The sequence below is a fragment of the Cervus elaphus genome, chromosome 24 (assembly GCF_910594005.1).
Source record: "Cervus elaphus chromosome 24, mCerEla1.1, whole genome shotgun sequence".
Lineage (NCBI taxonomy): Eukaryota > Metazoa > Chordata > Mammalia > Artiodactyla > Cervidae > Cervus > Cervus elaphus.
In genome coordinates, this window is record NC_057838.1 from 49,130,693 (window position 1) to 49,150,213 (window position 19,521).

The 19,521-nt window shown below is 41.4% G+C and overlaps 1 protein-coding gene across 1 annotated transcript; it reads right to left on the bottom strand.

The window, feature by feature from the left end:
- Positions 1 to 548: 548 nt before the first annotated feature.
- Positions 549 to 14,866, bottom strand: SNTN (sentan, cilia apical structure protein). Its single transcript, XM_043886436.1, has 4 exons — positions 14,740 to 14,866; positions 13,250 to 13,284; positions 4,945 to 5,084; positions 549 to 742 (listed from the first exon to the last, which is right to left on the bottom strand). The coding sequence occupies exons 1-4, from the start codon at positions 14,847 to 14,849 to the stop codon at positions 584 to 586; spliced, it is 444 nt and encodes a 147-aa protein (XP_043742371.1). The 5' UTR covers positions 14,850 to 14,866; the 3' UTR covers positions 549 to 583.
- Between the last annotated feature and the right edge of the window lie 4,655 nt (positions 14,867 to 19,521).

Below are 19,521 nucleotides of genomic sequence, written 5' to 3' on the forward strand. Positions count from 1 at the left end.
TCTTCCTCTTACAATTCTCCCTTTTGCAGAAGGCCAGTACAGCTTCTCTGACCTTTGATCCCAAATCACGTGATAACAACTTTTTCAGCCCTGTAGCCCTTATCACGATTATAATTATACTGTATAAGAAACGGATAAAATGTTCACAGTCTGTCTCTTCTGCTAAGACTCTGGCAGGCATGTCTGAGGGCAGAGATTGGTTCATTACTTTGTCCTTAGCGATACCATCAAGTAGAAGTGCAATACACACTGTTTGATGAATGAATGAGTGAGGGGCTCAGTGATTATAAGGGAAGTGCTCTAAGACATACTGACACAGCAAAAGCAATGCAATATTTGGTGGTATCAAACCTATTATATTATAAAGCATCAGAGATTATATCATATTATTTAAACATTCCTGAAGAGTGAGCACTGATTTCTGTAGTGACAGTGGGTCTGAATATTAGAAATCAGACTCACCCTAGGCAACCCCAGGTGCATGATCAGTACCTTCAATTGATCAAAAATAAAATGAAAAACTTTTAAATCATTTAACATTGTCTTTTGCCATTAATTTGCCTAACTATATATTTAAAGCTGATTATTGTGTAATTTTTACACTCCATATATTTTGGAGCAAATCTGACATTATACTGATGCTTAACAGTAAGACCATGAAATCCTCAAAATCCAGCTTATTCTCTGTGTGTTCGTCAAGTTCAGAAAGGAGGTCTTTGTACCTTGCTTTGGTTTCTTGTCCCTGTAAGAATGAAAAGTAAAAAGCCTAATTCATTGTGCTGCCTTGGTTTTATAGATAATAAGCAACAGTAAACATGTTATTAACAATATGCCATGTTGCTACCAGCACTACTAGTCAAGCACTGTGTTAAATCTTTTCATGGGTTATCTGAGTGCTAACAGTGACCTTATTGAATATGTATTATTTTCCCACCCTACAATGCAAGGCCAGAGACTCAGTGAGAATAAAGTAATTTGCCCCAAACTTCCCTGGTTGCTCAGATGGTAATAGAATCTGCCTGCAATGCAGGAGATCCCTGTGTTCTATCCCTGTGTCAGGAAGATCCCCTGGAGAAGTGAATGGCTATCCACTACAGTATTCTTGCCCAGAGAAATTCATGGACAGAACAGCCTGGCAGGCTAGAGTCCACGGGGTCATGAAGAGTCGGACATGACTGAGCAAATAACACCACATCATCACAGACAGCTATGAGCGTGGAACCAGGATTCATTGCATTGGCTACCTGATTCTGGAGTCCTCACTCAACCACTAAGCTATACTACCTCTCTACAAATACAGTTACTGTTATGCTTTCTAATTTTCAAATTACAATCCCTTTGTCATTGGAGGTATCCACTATGTGATCTACTGAGTTTGATTATCCAGAAAAATGAAGTAAAATATGCTAAAAGAAAGTATGTGCTTTGAAAGATTGTTCAGCGCTTAGCTTGATCATAAATCAAACCAAAGTTCATCAAACCTCAGAAACAGATTGAAGGAAAACCTGTGAAAAGCACATAAATGGAAAAACTTTTCAGTTCCAAGAACAGCTTGTGAAATATCTTCCCAAGTGGCATAAAAAAACATTAAGGTCATTTGATTCACTGCATTTAGTTTAACCCCAAACCCTCACCCATGTGCTGGCTGTAAAAAAGCTCATTGCAGCAATGACTAAGGCACTTCAGGAGTGATGATACATTCCTCTCACAGGCTGAAGACCTTTCATGTTTTCTAGGCTGCTCCTCAAGAGGCGACACCTACCAGTGAAGGTGAAAGGGCCTAAGTCTGCCTCTCTCAGAGCCAGCAGCCCTTGACTAGCGTGAAGCACACTGTTTACCCCCAGGTCAGAGACGGCTGGAGATCCTCTCTTCTTGCTGTGCATTTTAAGAGCACGGAGCTGATGGAGGTCCGGTCTTTTTGGGGCCTGACCTGCCATCTTGCTTTTGTATCTTCTTAGCAGTGCATTTAGGTGCTCAGTTTTAGTATCTCTGACTGACTATAGGGGGAGAAATAAGATCCCCCAAATTATGTTTAGGCTTATGAGGAAGGACATGTTCCTTTCAGACCCTGGACTCAGCCAAAAGGTCCAGCTCAGTTTCCCAGAGAACCCTGTGTGAGGATTTAGGAGGAGGCCCAGTTGGTTATGGAGACTCTTACACTGCACCTGCTTTTGGCACTCTCACGGGGCAGAGCAGGGAAGTTGGGCCAAGACAGCATTCTGCCATGACGCTGCGTGTCTGGCAGTGGGACCGCTCAGTGGGACCGCTGAGACTGAGGGGGGTAGGGATGAGCATTCCCCCCAAGCCCCTGAAATATGTCTTTACTCTCTTCTGGAGGAGAGGGTGGGAATGCCCTGTGATCTGGCTGAGTCTGCTGCTAGAGAGCCTGGAATCGGTTGCCTTTCCTGGGTTTAGTTTGCACTGAGGGGCACGAGGCTGAGATGTCTTTCCTGGAGACTTTGGTTTTAATTCTTTTCCTCTGATGCTCTCAGAGGGATAGTGGATCACATTAGGATGAGATTCATCCACTAGGTCCTCATTCTCACACTTGTCAAAAGCTCACTGAGGACTTGCTTAGTACATGCAGTGTTCTTTTTCTCTCTGAGATTTGTCATTTTTTTTTGGCCTCTGATGCAAACTGATGATATACAGTTTGCTCTCCCACCCTCTCTGTAAAGATTCCCCAGAACTTTGGATCTCTTGTCAAATCTTATCTGATGTTTCTGGCTGAAAGAAAATAGCTTTTTAAAAAAAATTTATTGCAAAAACAATATGTGTTTAATATTGGACATACAGGGGAAAAAAACCCAGAAGAATGTAAAAATAACCCTTTACCCTATTACCTAAAGATAGCTAACCTTTTACCCTATTACCTAAAGATAGCTAACTATTATTAACATTTCTTTTCAGTCATTTTTCTGTGTCTCACACGGGAGTCTCCGTCTCCCTTTCACACACACACACATGCACAAGCTCTTTTTCTACTTTATTGTGGAACAATGACAAATATAACCATATATATTTAAAGTGTACAATGTGATGATTTGATACATATGCATTGCGGAATGATTACCAAGATCAAGATAATTAACAGATCCATCTCCTTGCACAGAATTAACGTGTGTGTATGTGTGTGGTGACAATGCTTAAGACTTACTCTCAGAGACTCTGAAGTATGCAGTACCTTATTACTAACTAGAGTTATCACACTGTCAATTAGAGCTTCAGAAATTATTCTTCTTATAGCTGGAAATGTGTACCCTTTGACCTAAATCACCCCTTTCCCCCAGCTCCTGGCAACCACCATTCTGTTCACTGTTTCTATGAAACAGGCTTTTTAAAAAATCACTTATTTGTGGAATAAAAAAAAAAAACCAACCAAAAAACACTTCACACATACTCTTTGGAAATAATCCTAGGAAGCTGTACCTTTGACCCAGACTTCCCAGTCGATGGCACCTTATGTAACTATAGTACGCTAAAATATAATATACATATTTATATTTTAAAGGAACTTCTCTTTTATGTATTTCAGAATACACAAAGAACCTGAGAGACTGTTTCCTTTTAGGTTTTTTCTCTCTCTGCCTACCATTAAATGTTGGTGGTTTAGGTTCAGCATGAGGCCCTCTTTTCTTCTTACCTGTTGTCCCAAGGCTACTATTTTCTGAAGTTTGAACTCGTACTGCTGATAGAATGTAACGTGATTTTAGCTGATGTGAGAATAAATATTAGATAAGAATGTACAGTCATCTATGTTTTTTACTATCTTCCACTTCCACTCACTGAATTTGCATTTAGAAGAGTGATCAAATGTCTTTATAAAATAATTTTAAGTAGAGTGTTAACTTAAAAAGTTCTAAGTAAATTTTAATACAGGCTATAGGCAGATACAGGAAAAACATTGAAGATAGGGGACTTTCCTGGTGGTCCAGTGGCTAAGACTCCACACTCACAATGCAGAGGGCCTGGGTTCAATCTCTGGTTGGGAAACTAGATTCCACATGCTGCTACTAAGACTTGGTGCAGCCAAATAAAAATAAGTACTTTTAAAAAAAGTACTGAAGAGAGTATCAAGTGACTGAGGTTTGAGAAAGATGCCTCTAGATGATTTAGGTCCCTCCCTCTGGTCACTCACTTAATACAGATCTCTATTCTGACCATTCTGCTCACACATCCTATTGCTGTCTGAGTTTATCAACTTTAAAGTTTCAAGGACACTTTAAGCTTGACCCAAGCTGACAGAACTCATCACCTGCCCCCACCTCCCAGACCGCCTCCAATCTGATTCTTCTCCAGTCTTTCTCTTCCCTGAAAATGGATCCACCACCCATTTCTTCCCAGTCAGAACTGACATATCATTATTGGCTCCCCTCCCCCACCCCCTCCCACCCCCGTTCAACCCTCACAGCAGATCCTGTTCACTCCACCTTCCAAAGGCCCCTTATACGTGCCACCTTAGTCCAAACCAACATCTTCTTGTGTTTGGATTCCTTCCCCACAGTTCCTCTCTTCTTTGCCTCACTCCCCACCCTCATGGAGTCTCACCTCCTACTGCAGCTGGTGTGATTTCTTTCTCAGGAATTAAGAAACCATCCCTGGCTTCCTCATGCCCACAGGCTATGCCTTTGTAAGACACAACTTCTCACCACCTGCCTGGCTTCCTCCCTCACTGCTCTGACTTCCCTCCTGCTTCTCACTAATACTGGACCTCAGATGTCTCTGACATGCTTTACATCAGATTCCCTACTTGGAATGCCATCACTCCCCGCCAGCCCTCACCCCTAGATCACTCTTAATCTCATTTTTCAGATCACAGCTATACCTTTATTTTCCAGGCGCTCTTTTTTGACCACCAAGCCCAAAATGGTCCCTCTGTTTTACTCTTTCATGCAAGCTGTCATGGTGTGGCTCACATTTCTTGGTGCCTGTTAATTGTCTTACCTCTGTGAAACTCTTAAACTGGGTTTGTAGCAGATTTTTGGCAGTAGCTTTTCCAAGTCTACCATCAGGGTCAGAAGAGTTTCTGAAAACCAGAGCGGCGGTGGCGATGGCTTTTTCCAGATCTGAGCCCTTGCGTAGAGCTGTGACAGAAGAAATGTACAACCGTGTAGCCTAGGTTAGAAATGACCCTCCCAACCATCAGGCTCCTCCTTCCAGGGGAACCTGGGGAACAGCGCTGGAAGCTGTGTGTCAATGTGATCCTGACCTTTGGCTTTTTGCCACCTGAGGGTGGAATGCATCCAGTGTTTGATCCTGGACCTTTACACAATGGAGAACAAAAGTCCCTTCAGTAGCAAATAAAGTTAGTAGAATCAGGATGAGATTTAGCCCCTGCTTGCCATATGACCTTGGGAAAACACCTGAGCTCTCTAAGCCTTGATTTTCTGACGTGTAATTTCATTTAGTTAGTCAACAAATATTTACAGAGCATCTACTATGTGCTTGGCTTCAGTCCCTGGCATTAAGACACTTCACTGAGTAAGACAAAGTCCTTCTCTTGTGGAGTTTATATTCTGTGTCAGAGCATCACACAGGCCAGTGTGGTAAAGGAGAATGATATCCAGAACAAGTTCTCTGATATCACAATAGATAAGGGATCTCTTTGAATCACGGCCTCAGTCACAGTGATCTTCCCAGCTGGTTTCTCTGGTTTAAAGTGTGGTGCTAACTCAGTCCTTTCCAGTGGGGAACACACAGTGACACCTGAGAGCTACATAAGGTTCAGTGAAGAAAACTCTCAGCCTCTCTGTTCCCTCAGCCCTTGTGCATCCTCTATTATAGAACTTCTCCCACCTTATATTTATTGCATGTTTGATCATCTTTCTCTCAAACTGAAATGCAAGCTCCATGAGGCCACAGATCATATTTTTTTTAATCGCTATACTCCCAGTGACCAGCAAAAATGCCAGCTATGTAGTAGTTGTTCAGTCGCTAAGTCACGTTCGACTCTTTGTAATCCCATGGACTGCAGCATGCCAGGCATTCCTGTCCTTCACTATCTCAGAGTTTACTCAGATTCCATTGCATTGGTGATGCCATCCAACAATCTCATCCTCTGTTGCCCCCTCCTCCTCCTGCCTTCAATCTTTCCTAGCATCGTCTTTTCCAATGGGTCAGCTCTTCGCATCAGGTGGCCAAAGTATTGGAGCTTCAGCTACAGCATCAGTTCAGTTCAGTTCAGTTGCTCAGGCATGTCTGACTCTGCAGCCCCATGGACTGCAGCACACCAGGGCTCCCTGTCCATCACCAACTGCCGGAGTTGACTCAAACTCGTGTCCATCAAGTCGGTGATGCCATCCAACCTCCTCATCCTCTGTCGTTCCCTTCTCCTCCTGCCCTCAATCTTTCCCAGCACCAGGGTCTTTTCAAATAAGTCAGTTCTTCGAATCATGTGGCCAAAGAATTGGAGTTTCAGCTTCAGCAGCAGTTCCAATTAATATTCACGACTGATTTTCTTTAGGATTGACTGGTTTGATCTCGTTAGAGTTCGAGGGACTCTCAATAGTCTTCTCTGCAGGTGCCAATAAATGCTGTTGAATGAACGAACAGGAAGAAAAAAAGAGAAAAACAAAATCCAATAGCTTTTTGCCCAGGTAATGTGCAACAATTGTAGATTCAAAGAAAAATGACCAGTCTGAACACTGACTTCTGTATGGAGCACTTACTGTGTTCCTGGTAATTCCTGAGCTGCTCAGACACAATCAGAAGTGGCCTCTGCCCTCATTGATCTCATAATCTAGTGGGATAAGAAACAGTAATCAAGAGGATATGGATGCACACATATGGGTTTGTTTTATATATATATATATATAGATAATTGTTTCTCTATATACACATATATGATGCACATTTACAACAGATGATATATAAGGCAAAGAAGGTATAAAGACAGAAAAAAACAGAAAATTACAGAGTGGGTCTGGGAGAAAAAATACTGATATATACAGGTGGTCTTGAGGCATCTCTAGGTAGATTATTATTTAAGCTAAGACCAATATGAGAGGAAGGACCTGTCAGTAAAGGGTGGAATGGATCAGCCTGAGATAAGGGTGGTGTTCAGAGTTCCAGGCTCAGGAAGCCCCACATGTGAAGGCTCAGGTCAGGAGTATGGCACTAGAGGAGCTGAAAGGACAGTTGTGACCGAAGTCTAGAAGCTTAAAGTATTTGATTAGAAAAGTGGGTAGGGGCTAGGCCATGCTGAACTCCTAGGTGATGGAAAGGAATCAGGATTTTCTTCAATGGTTAAAGAGAAGGTATTGAAAATTTTAGTTTTTTTTTTTCCCCCAATTAAAGTCAAACGGAAGGACAATAGTTAAGAGGAATGGGTGAAGGGAAAGAGTGTGTGGACCTTCTCAATTTTTACTGTATCTCTGAACAGAACTCAGACCAAATGGTGAAGCTATAATTTCTGTCCATAAACATCTGCCAAACACGCTAATATAGGTATTGGCCTCCACTGCAGAATATCTTGGATGTTTACAGTTTTTGGCTATTATAAATAAAACTTGTAGGAACATTTGTATGCAAGTTACTATATAGACACGATTTCTATTCCCTTGGAAAAAATGCCCAAGAATACAATTGCTGGGTTATATGATAGGCACACTTCTTGTTTTTAAGAAACCATAGCGCCAAAGAATTGATGTTTTTGAACTGTGGTGTTGGAGAAGACTCTTGAGAGTCCCTTGGACTGCATGGAGATCCAACCAGTCCATCCTAAAGGAGATCAGTCCTGGGTGTTCATTGGAAGGACTCATGCTGAAGCTGAACTCCAGTAATTTGGCCACCTCATGCGAAGAGTTGACTCATTGGAAAAGACCCTGATGCTGGGAGGGATTAGGGGCAGGAGGAGAAGGGGACGACAGAGGATGAGATGGCTGGATGGCATCACTGACTCGATGGACATGAGTTTGGGTAAACTCCGGGAGTTGGTGATGGACAGGGAGGCTTTGCGTGCTGCAATTCATGGGGTCGCAAAGAGCCGGACACGACTGAGCGACTGAACTGAACTGAAACTGTTTTCCATAGTGGCTATACCATTTTACAGGTCCATGGGCTTCCCTGGTGGCTCAGATGGTAAAGAATCCACCTGCAATGTGGGAGGCCTGGGCTTGATCCCTGGGTTGGGAAGATACCCTGGAGAATCCTCATGGACAGAGGAGTCTGGTGGTCTATATATAGTCCATGTGGTCACAAAGAGTCAGACAAAACTGAGTGACTAAGCACACACATAGCAATGTATGAGGGATCCAGCTGTCCTTTATCTTTGCCAGCAATCAGGGTGGTCACTATTATTTTAGCCATGCTTATATATGCATAGTGACATCTCACTGTGGTTTTAAATTGTATTTCCTAATGGCTAATGATGCTGAACGTCTTTTCATGTGTTTATTTGCCATCTGTATATCTTCCTCAGTGAAACATTTATCTGTTCAGATATGTTCATGGATTTTGCTCACCTTCTAACTGAATTAAAAACTATTTTTGAGGTTTGAGAGTTTTAGTTTTCAAGATACAAGTCTTTTTTAGGATATGTGATATGCAAATATTTTCTCCCTGTCTTTATATTGTGTTTTTACTCTTCAATGGAGTCTTTTGTGAAGGAGAAGATTTTTTATTTTTATCAAGACAAATTTATCAATTTTTCCTCTCCTGAAAGATTTGCCCTAGGTATAATTAAACATCTTATAATTTTGTGTTCTACATTTAAATCCATGATCCATGTTCAATTAATTTGTGTGTAAGATATGAGACTTGGGTAGCGGTGTATTTTTTGTAAGCTGTGGATGACCAATTGTTTCAGTACCAACTCTTAAAAACTCTATCCTTACTTTGTTGAATTATTTTTGCACTTTGGTCAAAAATCAGTTGAGCATATTAGCGTGAGTCAATTTCTAGGTCCCTTATTCTGTTTCACTGAACTATGTATTTATTCCTCTGTCAGCCTCATACTATTTTGATTCCTGTAGCTATCTTGTAAGCCTTGACACTGAAGATTCCTCCCACTGTCTTCTTTTCCAAAATTATTTTGGCTATTTTAGGGTTTTCTCTTTTCCACATAAAGTTTAGAATAAGCTTATCTGTTTTCAAAAAAACCCTGAATTTTGTGGCATTTCATTGAAGTTAGAGAGCAACTTGGGGAGAACTGATATCTTCATGAGGTTGACGCTTCCAACCCATGAACACAGTGTGTCCTTCCATTCATTATACCATTTTATAGATGAAGACAGGATCTGATCTTGCTGAGGACATGCTAATAAGTGACAGTTGAATCTGATTTCACGTTGAAGACATAAGCCTCATGAAGACAGGGATGTCTTACCTGTGGAATCTCCAGCACTTAGAGAAGTGCCTAGCATACAGGAAGTGCATCACAAATATTTATTCAATAAATGTCTGTGGAATCTGTATCCTCAGCTTCTTTTGCCTTGATTTCCTCTTTGGCTTCTGATCCTCAGTCTCATTCTGACCCATGGCTTCTGTCTGCTGATCCAGTGGCTGGCCCTTCATCTAGCCTCAGAAAGTTCTCTGTGTCTTTGGGTTCTATGTGGAGCTCGTTCTCCTCCTACCTTATTCGGTTCTTCCCTTCACTTCTGCCACATCTTGAAACCCATTTTTAAAACTCAGATTGTCCTCAGTTACCCAAGATTTTCCTGCTCATCAAAACACAAAGGAGATGGCATATTTCTTGTAGCTCATGTCTGCCTTTCCTCAGTAGAGATGTATGTGTTTGAGTGGGTGGGGAGCTATACTATGGTAATCTTGAATTTAAGTGGCTAAAAAATAAACTCTGTGTATAAATAGTCTTGTTTTTAACAAACAAATTGTTTAGAGGAAACATCTGAATTCCTTAAGAGGTAATAGCCCTTCTGTAATTTTTGCCAGTTGAGGTTTTTATTAATAACTCGTAATAACTAGAGAGGGCTTTAATATGAGCTGTTCTACTGGGTCTGAGACTTCTCAGGGGACACAATAACCTCTTCCTCTCCTGAATGTGCCCTTCTGGCAGGGAGTGTGAACTTCCAAGCTGTGAGTGAGCTTGAAAATAATGACGGGCACTTTTCTTGTTTACTACGTGCCAGATGCCTTTCTAACATAATCTTATTTAATGCTCTGTAAAGCCAGAAAGGTAGGTGCTATTTGTGTCTCACTTTTGCATATTGGACACTGACACATGGAGAGATTAAGAATCTTAAGGTCACACTGCTCAGGAGTGGCAGGGGAAGATTTCAAAGTCTGTCTGCCTTCAAAGGCCACAGAAAGATCTGCCAGTTTGGAATAAGTCCTTCTAAGAGCATCGCCACAGAGGCTGTGGAAACCAGACACTTCCCAATCCGCTGATGAAGTTCAGTTCTGCCTGTATTTCAGAGGGAGACTCCATCTGGACTAGCCCACTTCTTTCCCTTCTCCTCCATTTTTTTAAACACAGCATGGATTTCCCCCTAACTGTAAAATAACATATGCTCGTAGTAAAAACAGAACAAGAAAAACATTAAAAATAAAAGATAACAAGGAGCTCCGGTTATCCTACCGATACTGGTGATACTTTGCAAGGCTTTCTGGTTCCCTGTTTTTATGGTAGAGTTCTTTCCTTAGTAAAACTCAGCGTGTTGCCTCCTAATTCCTGTCCTGTCTGCCTCATGGAGTTGTGAGCGAATATATGAAAGCATATTGTGAAGGGTGAAGTGCTATTGAAAATGCAAAGGCTCAATGTTTGTTTTTTGTAATCTTTTATCAGCTCTTGCCTTTGGAATGGAGGTGGTGGAGAGGGCGTTAAACCAGGCACTTCATGTCCATCTCTCCTGTTAGTTTCTATCTCACTTTTACCCTTTAATGATACTAATCTGTCTGTAGTTTCTTATAACCTTATCTTCCCAACAAGTTCTTATTGCCCGGTTCTGTCCTAGTTCTGGGGAGAGAGCAGTAAGCAATATTAAGAGAACAATCCTGGGGTTTGAGTTCTTAGGGACAGTAGTAATGAATGAGTGGATTCCATGCTCTGTATGCCAGCCACTCCTTTATGGGACATATATGATTCGACTCATTTAATCTTTACCTCTGTCCGTCCGCTCAGGTGGTCCCAGTATCATCTCTGCTTTATGCATGAGGAAACTGAAGCACAGAGAGATTAAGTAGCTTGCTGCAGGTCACACAGGCAGTCTGGCCCCTCACCATGATGCATACAGCCTCTAGACGTTGTTTTTCCGGCAGTGTATTCTCAAACCGTGGAACTGGGCTACATGCCCCTCCTTTGTGCTCTACTTCCCTAAACATAAACTTGTCTGAACCCTCACATTAAAACACTCTGTTTATCTGTCTCAATTTCCTTCTACATCGGTGCTGTCCAAAAGAAATATAATACAAGCCCCAATTATAATTAAAATTTTTCTAAGTAGCTACATAGAAACATTACAATAAAACAGATAAAATTATTTTTAAAATATATTAGTTAACCCAGTATGTCAAAATATAACATCAGCCTGTGATCAACATGAACAAAGTATTCAGATGTTACACTTTTTTCCCCTACTAAGTCTCTTACATCTGATATGTATTTTACACTTACAGCACATTTCTATTCAAACTAATTGCATTTCAAGTGTTCCATATCCAGGTGGCTAGTGGGTATCATATTGCCCAGTGCAGCTTTAGAATATAAGTTCCCTGAGGGCAGTCATTGCATCTTATTTATCTTTGCATTCATTCCCAGGCCCTAGCATGTTGTAGGCGTTAGCATATGTGTGCTGGACTGAACTGACTTGAACTTGAGAACCATCCCTGCCTCTTTCACCTCAGCTATTCTGGAACGTGGAACCCTAAACATGAAATATTTCATTTCGTGAGTTCCTAATATTTTAGTGTAGTAGAAACACAACTCTCATTTCTGTAAGGGATCAGAATGACCTTAGTTTAGAACTCCTACTATTACTTATTTTGCAAATGAAGAAGATCTACAGGAGAAAAGTGGTTTATTCAAGTTTGCATCAGTTGTATATGGCAGAACTAAAAACTGATCTCTGCTCTTTTCTTGCCAGATCAATAGTTTTCCCAATACTCCAGTACTTCTCAAATTTTTGACTCTAAATCTACTTTGGATGCTAGAGGGAAATACGTGTTCAACCGTCATTCCACCTACCTTCCACAAAAGGTCAAGGGCATAAGTAGCAGGAAAAGAAAATGTGGATTGGTACTGACTTCTATTCCATGATCTAGTCCTGTCTGATTTCACCAAATAAAGCTTAAAATTACCAATGAATAAAACAAATTCTGGCAAGATGAGCCCTATTTATCCTGTGTTTTCTTAAGGCATGAGAATAAATGTGACCCAATGGTCTACTGTAAGGAGTCTGATAATAGGAATGATGTGTGTGTATATGTGTGTGTGAGTGTGTGTTGGAGGGCAGTATGGATGATAGAATTACAATCCCCCCTTAACCTCCCAGAGAGGATTGTTATGTGAGAAATGTCATGCATATTCATCATGTCATGGACATGATATTTTGTCACTGACAATTATCAAAAAGTGCCTGAAGTTGTGAAACAGAAATCATGGATAACTTGTGCTACAATGATATAAAAATAATATTTTTGTCAAGATGAAGACTTATTTAAATAAAAATATTAAGTGTCTCCTTTGGAGAAAGAGACCAGCCATCTAAGAGGGAAAATAACTACAATATAGTGGAATCCAGCTGTACTTTGTTATTCTGTAAACAAGCCACATGTTCTGGAATAAGATAATGATCCAAGTATATGAGTGCATCTTTTCTTTCATTGTTATTTCCATGACAATATTGTTCCCTCTAAAGATAGTTTACCTATAAAGTGAAATTATAAAGGCAAATGTTTACACCTCAGGAGTTTGGCACACTATATTTTGCTCAATCAACAGAGGCAGTTGGGGATTGACTTCGTCCTGAGTACCACTGAACATTCATGCATCAGATGCTGATGGTCTTGCTCTGGATACACTGAGGATGCCACCTATGGGGAGCCATCTGGCCACGTGGGATGAACACTGAATTAGGAGTCAAGGATTCACGCACCTATTATAGCTCAGCCTTTAAATTTGGGTGAGTTAATTCCTGTCACTGGATCTCAGTTCCCAAATGTTTAAAAAGGACATTATAAATGTTTTATGATTTATCTATAAGTTTTCTTATATCACTGCCCTATTAGTTTTAACTCTTGGCATGCTCTTCTGGTAGAGAAGCAACGCATACATCTCCATCACCCCAGGCCTTACCTTTTATTGAAGCCAGCTGTTTGGATATTGAAATGCTGCCAACAAAACGAAAGAAACATAATGATTCAGGGAGTTCGGGTATTGATATCAGCATCAAAAGTAAGGTAATACACTGATTTAAAGATTATTTTCAGTAAATTTGCACTGAGTGTTCTGACAAAGCACCTGCTTGTCTTTCAAAATCCTTTCTCTCCTGTCACATGGTTAAGAAATACTTGGCAATGGCTGGCTTACGTAGCCTAGTCTTTTGTGTAGTCTTGTGAGCATGTGAGCAAATGCCCTCTACTGGAAAAAGAGAACTGACCACCTTCTATTCAGGCTTTTCTGTGCCCTTTCCTGTTTCTAGCCAATTAATCCAGAAATTATCAGGAGCGCCTTGGAAGCCTCATCTTGAAGCTACATCAGCCTGGGGCCCTAGATGGTGGCATGGAGTAAAACTGCCACAGACTTTGAATCCCTACTCTGAACTTTCACATGAAAAAGAAAAAAATATAACTTCTTTTCTGTAAAACTTAAGGGCTTGAAAGGAATTTGACACTAAGTAGTCAAGAGACTGTGACCCTTGGGCCCTCAAGTTTCTGACTTATAAAGTTAGGAAGCTGGACTCTGATATCGTGGAATTTTTATGGTCTTCTCTACGAGATACTCTTCTTTTTTTATAATTTATTTTACTGCGGACAATTTTCAAAGTCTTTACTGAATTGGTTATAATATCATTTCTATTTTATGTTTTGGTTTTTTGGGCCACAAGACTTGTGGGACCTTAGCCCCCTGGCCACGGGTCGAACTGGCACCCCCTGCATTGAAAGGCAAAGTCTCAACTGGAGCACCAGAGAAGATCCTCCAAGATTTTCCACTCTTGATTTTCTAAAAACTCTGCATCATCATTATTCTCTTCATAGGATAATGTGACCTTCATCCTATGTACACTTTGTACAACATACACTTGCAATACAGCTTGTGTTATTATTATTTTGCCACGATCTCCTCCATAAGTCTGTGAGGCCCTTGAAAACAAGAGTTCTGCAGATTCTCCATATCTTCTACCCTTGGCCCTGTGGAATACCTGGCACCTATTAAGTGTTCAACATTTTTTTTTCAACTAAGTAGGTTCCCTAAAGAGAATTACATAAGGAAGATATTTTTTCATTTATTAGCCATAATTCCACACATTCGAATGATCTGAAATCATTTCCTTCTCTCATGGATACTTGAAACAATATGTCATACAGCAAAATCACTACCAATTTTGATTTACGAATGTTTTTCAAGAGGCAGTCAAAGACATTTGTGTTAATTTTATCACCTTTTCAGTTTGCAATCAACGCTGCAAATTTGTTCTCTTTAATTTTCCAACTCAATTTACAGATGTATTGAAGTGGGTAAGAAGCACCACACTTGCACAATCTTGGCTGCCAGGTCATGGACGTAACTCTTTGGAAATATACCTGCAAGCCTAAGTGAAACTCAATAAAGGAGAGTCAACTGACCTTTTGGGCATGTTCTTAGGTGCTAAGGTAGATGTTGGGGCTGCAGGAGGATTGGGCTCCCCTTCCAAGTGGAGTGCTTGGTCCTGAGTACTGTGCACACAGCCACACATACTCTGGTCTCCTGTTGTGTGTTGGCCCTTCCTAAGCAACAGTTGCTTGCCCACTGTTACCAGTGTCATTCACTCCATGACAACTAAACAGTGGCTCCTGTAGAAGAGCTGTATTCTATTGTTTATTTGTAGGCAGACATTAAACCATGCATGCAGTCAACAAATATTTGAGTGCTTGCAGTGGGCCAGTCACCCTGCAAGGTACTGGGGACCCAATAGTGAGAAAATTCAGACATGGATCTTGATTTCAGGGATCTTAGTGGGAAAGACTGATATTAACCAGGTAACACACAAGAAGTCACACGTATGACAATACTGTGTATCCGGGATTCTATGAGATTGGCATCAGTCAGGGAAGTCAGGGAGGCAGCCCTAGGGAGTTGATGGTTGATGCTACTAAGTAGGAGTGAGGAGGACATGGTAACCCACTCGAGTATTGTGGCCTGGAGAATCCCCATAGACAGAGGAGCCTGGCAGGCTACAGTCCATGGGGTAGCAAAGAGTCAGACACGACCGAGTGACTAAGCGACTAAGCACAGCACAAGTAGGAGTGAAGTAGGTGAAAGGGCAGGGGACCCATGCTATAGACAGACAGGGGACCTGGTGCTAAACCCATTGACAGGAATGATGGTGGTGATCAGGAAGGACTGAACAAATGCCACAGTGGCTGTACCAAAGAAGCTGACGGGGAGAGAGGCTCCAGGTAAGGATGAGGAGAAGGCATGGTTGCTAGATTACACAGCAACTGACAGATCACGGTAGGGAATTTTCACCTTATGTCAAGAGACTAGGAAACCCTTTGTGAGCTTTAAGTAAAGAGGCTGATAAACTTAGATTTACATTTTGGACACATCATTCTGGCTTCATTGTTCATAATGGTTTAGAGAAACGAACAGAGTTAATTCAGGAGGCTCAGTAGGGAGGCTATTTCACTTGTGTTAGCTTAGAGCTCCTTCTGTAAAAGCTGGGGGATGTCAGCTCAGTCAAATGAGTCTGGGTCAGGGAAGACACGACCAGCAATTATTGAGATCACTGGTGAGTTGATGGGTGAGAGGAGTTAGATCTCAAAAGAGGCTAAGAATAGTCATTACTGTCATTACTGCATCACCAGTCACTGCTCCAGCATATGGCCATGCCACTCACTCACTGCCTGTTTCTCTTTATGGTTTTCTTTCTCTCTCCTTCCTCTACCTCTTGACTAATTTCCTTAGCATTTTTCATTTAAAGCAGAGGAAGAGAGAGCTTGATTGGCCTCCCTGATGACTGTTGCCCATGCTGGTCAGAGTTTTAATGCCAGCCTGCTCCACTGGTTGTCCATTAACCTACGCAATTAGCTCCCTTGGTTTGGGTGATGACCCCATGCCAGCTTCACTGCCCACATTAAAACAGACAGCTGGCTTCCTCAGCAGAGAGCTCTGAGAAGGTTTCTGAGAATCTGGATTTGTAGCAAACACGCCAGAGGATTCTGACGTGGACTGTGTTGGAGAACTGTTGGCAGTGGTTTAAAAAGAGATTCTAGAACAGTTTGAATTCCGACTCTGCCACTTACTAGCTGTGTTACCTGGGATAAGATCTTTCAGATGGCTAAGTCTATCTTCTCATTTGTAAAATAATAACTTGCCTTCTGAATAGAGCAGTGTCTGATACATGAGGAACCATCCATAAATAATAGTCACAGAGATGATGACATGGAGATGATGTGTCATCAGGGTTCTGGCAGGACCAGAGACACCCATGAAGGGATGACTTGGTTAGGAAGATAAACATGGGTATCAAGGCACCCAGAGACTAGAAACAATGGGAGGCTTACCACCCTTATCTTACAGGGGCAAAGAGAGGAACACAGGATGATGGAGCACAGGCAGAGCTGGATTCCTGGAGCAGGGGCCGTTGGACAGAATGCTTGGTTGAAGGGAGGCAGCCCGGGCTGCAAACCAGGAAGAGAATGGGGAAGAAATATCCCCCCACCCCGACTCCACTCTCTCATCTCCAGCCTCTGTCTCCCAGTGACCAAACCAATCAGGAAACCAGCAGGAAGGAAGCCTGGGAGGTGGAGTCTGAGGAATCAGCCTCCTGGGAGCAGAGAGAAGGGCAGAGACTGGAATAGGAGGGAAGGGCAAACGAATGGGCAAGAAGCAAGATGACGATGACCATGACAATGGTGCTGATCGAGGCAAAATACTGGGAACCAGGCTTATTGATAACTTCCTCCTCAGGACTGAATCAAACTTAGGATTCTCAAAACAAAACAAAACGTAGTAGTATCTACAGACAGTTCAGGTGATAAGATATCATCTTTCCTTGACTAGAATCTCAAAATATCATGGAGCATTTAGGCTATTTGCACATAATGTCAAAGCATCTGGAGGAAAAAAACATTTAAAAAACATCCCTTGGCCAGTCGAACCCTTTGACATACAAGGATGCCATTTGGGTGTGCTGAAGTAGGTACAGCTCGAGGAAAGGAAAAGTGTGGCTGGTAAGCAGGAGTTTGACAAACGACTCCATGCGGACTTAAAGAGTAGCGCACCAGACCACCTGCCTGATGGCTGTGGCCGCGGGGCTCAGCGGCTGAGTCAGCAGAAGATTAGTACTTTATAAATGGTGCTGTTTGGTAAACTGCCTGAGTGAGAAAAAATGTAATCACAGGAGAGTTTTTTTTTTTTTTAAATCAGGTTTGCTCTCACACTTTGTTCCATTCTCCTGCTGCTTATTGAGCCCCAATTAAATAGGGAGTCATAGAAGTCAGGTTCTAAGACATTGCCTTGGATGGTTCGGTTTATGATCTTTTCAGGGGCTCATTTCTTCACTGGGGACTCTGGAAGTTCAGCAACTCCAGGGATTACATTCTGTGGAGTTTCAGAACCTCTTGGATCACGCACATTTTTTATGCAGGTGTGCATTTTCCTGGCTGAACGGGCTGCTAGAGTCCCTGAGTCTCATAACCACTGTAAAAGTCATGACAATAAGCAAATGTCCCAGGGTGGTCATTGCCGTTGCTGTTTTGAGAAGAACCCAAAGCCTCACTCCAAGAAGAGCAGTGTGCGGGACTTTAATTTCTCACTCAGTTAACGTGACTGTTAAAATTTGTGTAGTGAGTAACTGGTATTGCCCTAAGTGTGTGATAAATATATTTTTTATCCTCAATACCATTAGAAATAGGAATTGTCATCGTTTATAAGTGACAGAATTGAAGCTTAGAGGGGTTAAATGACTTGTCCAAAATCCTCTGGTTAATAAATGGATGAGCCTAGATTCAAACTTAAGGCAGGAGGGTTTCAATCTTGATGCTCTTTTTATTACATCATGTTGCCTCTCACTGTATTATTTCATCATTAATGTTAGAGCTGCAGATCTTGTTTCCTGAGCTGACACCCAACTCTCTATAAATCCTGTAAGACATCTTACCAGAATTTTCTAGCACATATTAGCTTCTTTCTCTCTGTATCCCCAAAGCTCAGTTCACCTCTTTTCAAATGTCCCTAATGGTCTTTGTAATTAGTTGATGTCTTTCCTCCTTACTAAATTGTGAACAAATGTAGTAATAGTACAATAGAACAATAATAGTAATAAATAACATTGATTTAAAACCTTGTAAGTGCCAGACATGGTACTATGCACTTCCCATGCATCTCTTAGAACGCTCTTTAGCAGATTATGGCTTGTATTGTGCGATGCCTTACATGGATGAGGAGATCAGGGCTTGCTGAGAGCACACAGCTAATAAGAACTGGGTTCAAGCACACGTTTTTCTGATTCCCCAAGACTCATGCTCCCCACCACTCTTCCCTGGACAGGGACTATGTCTTAATTATCTTCGTATCTACCTCTCAGGGTCTAGTATCATGTTCAGGAAATGTTTATGAAATTGGACACCTCTTGATGACTGTGTGACCCAGAATCTGGAATGTGATGTCTGCTGGGGAAAGCTGGCAGGTATCCGGTACTGGGCGGTCCACAGTGTCCCCTGCTCCTTCCTTGCTTCATTGTCAGGAACCTGAGAATCAAATGAAATCCCCAAGGAGAGGGTGTCAGGCCCACTGAAAGAAGAAATGAAAAAGACAGAGTGTGTTTTGCACATATTAGGCCCTTAAAAATGATTCATCATTGTATACCACAATTTGTCCAACTGATGAGTATCTGGGTTGTTTTCAGTCTTAAACCATTATGAATAAAGCTGCCATAAACATTTTTATAACAGTATTTTTGTGCACATACACACTCATTCCTCCAGGTATATGAGTGGAATTCCTAGTCATAGGGTAGATTATGTTTAATTTTCTTAGAAACTACCCAATACTTTTCCAAAGAAATTGTTTCATTTTACACTTCCACCATCATGTATTAGAGTTTTGGTTTTTCTACATCCTCAACAACACCTGGCATAGTCAATCTTTTAAAAATTTATTTCTTTTGCAATTTCCAATTTGCATTTCCTTGATGACTAATAATACTGAGTGCTTACTGGCTACTGGGTTTTCTTCTTTGGAATACTACTCATTAATAAAAAGAGAACAAACTACAAATAGGCATAAGAACCACATACTGAATAAAGAAGCCAGACACAAAAAGAACATATATGCTGTAGGATTCCATTTGTATGAAGCTCAAGAACACGAAAAACAAATCTATGGTGATAGAAGTTAAAATATATGCATGGGGGAGTGGTAGG

Coding starts and splice junctions, on each gene's coding strand:
- SNTN (XM_043886436.1), bottom strand. CDS start 14,849: ATGTGTGGCTGTGTGCACAGTACTCAGGACCAAGCACTCCACTTGGAA. Junction 13,285..14,739: donor CCTAAGAACATGCCCAAAAG/GTCAGTTGACTC, acceptor TTTTGTTGGCAG/CATTTCAATATCCAAACAGC. Junction 743..4,944: donor AGTTTAAGAGTTTCACAGAG/GTAAGACAATTA, acceptor TCATTCTTACAG/GGACAAGAAACCAAAGCAAG.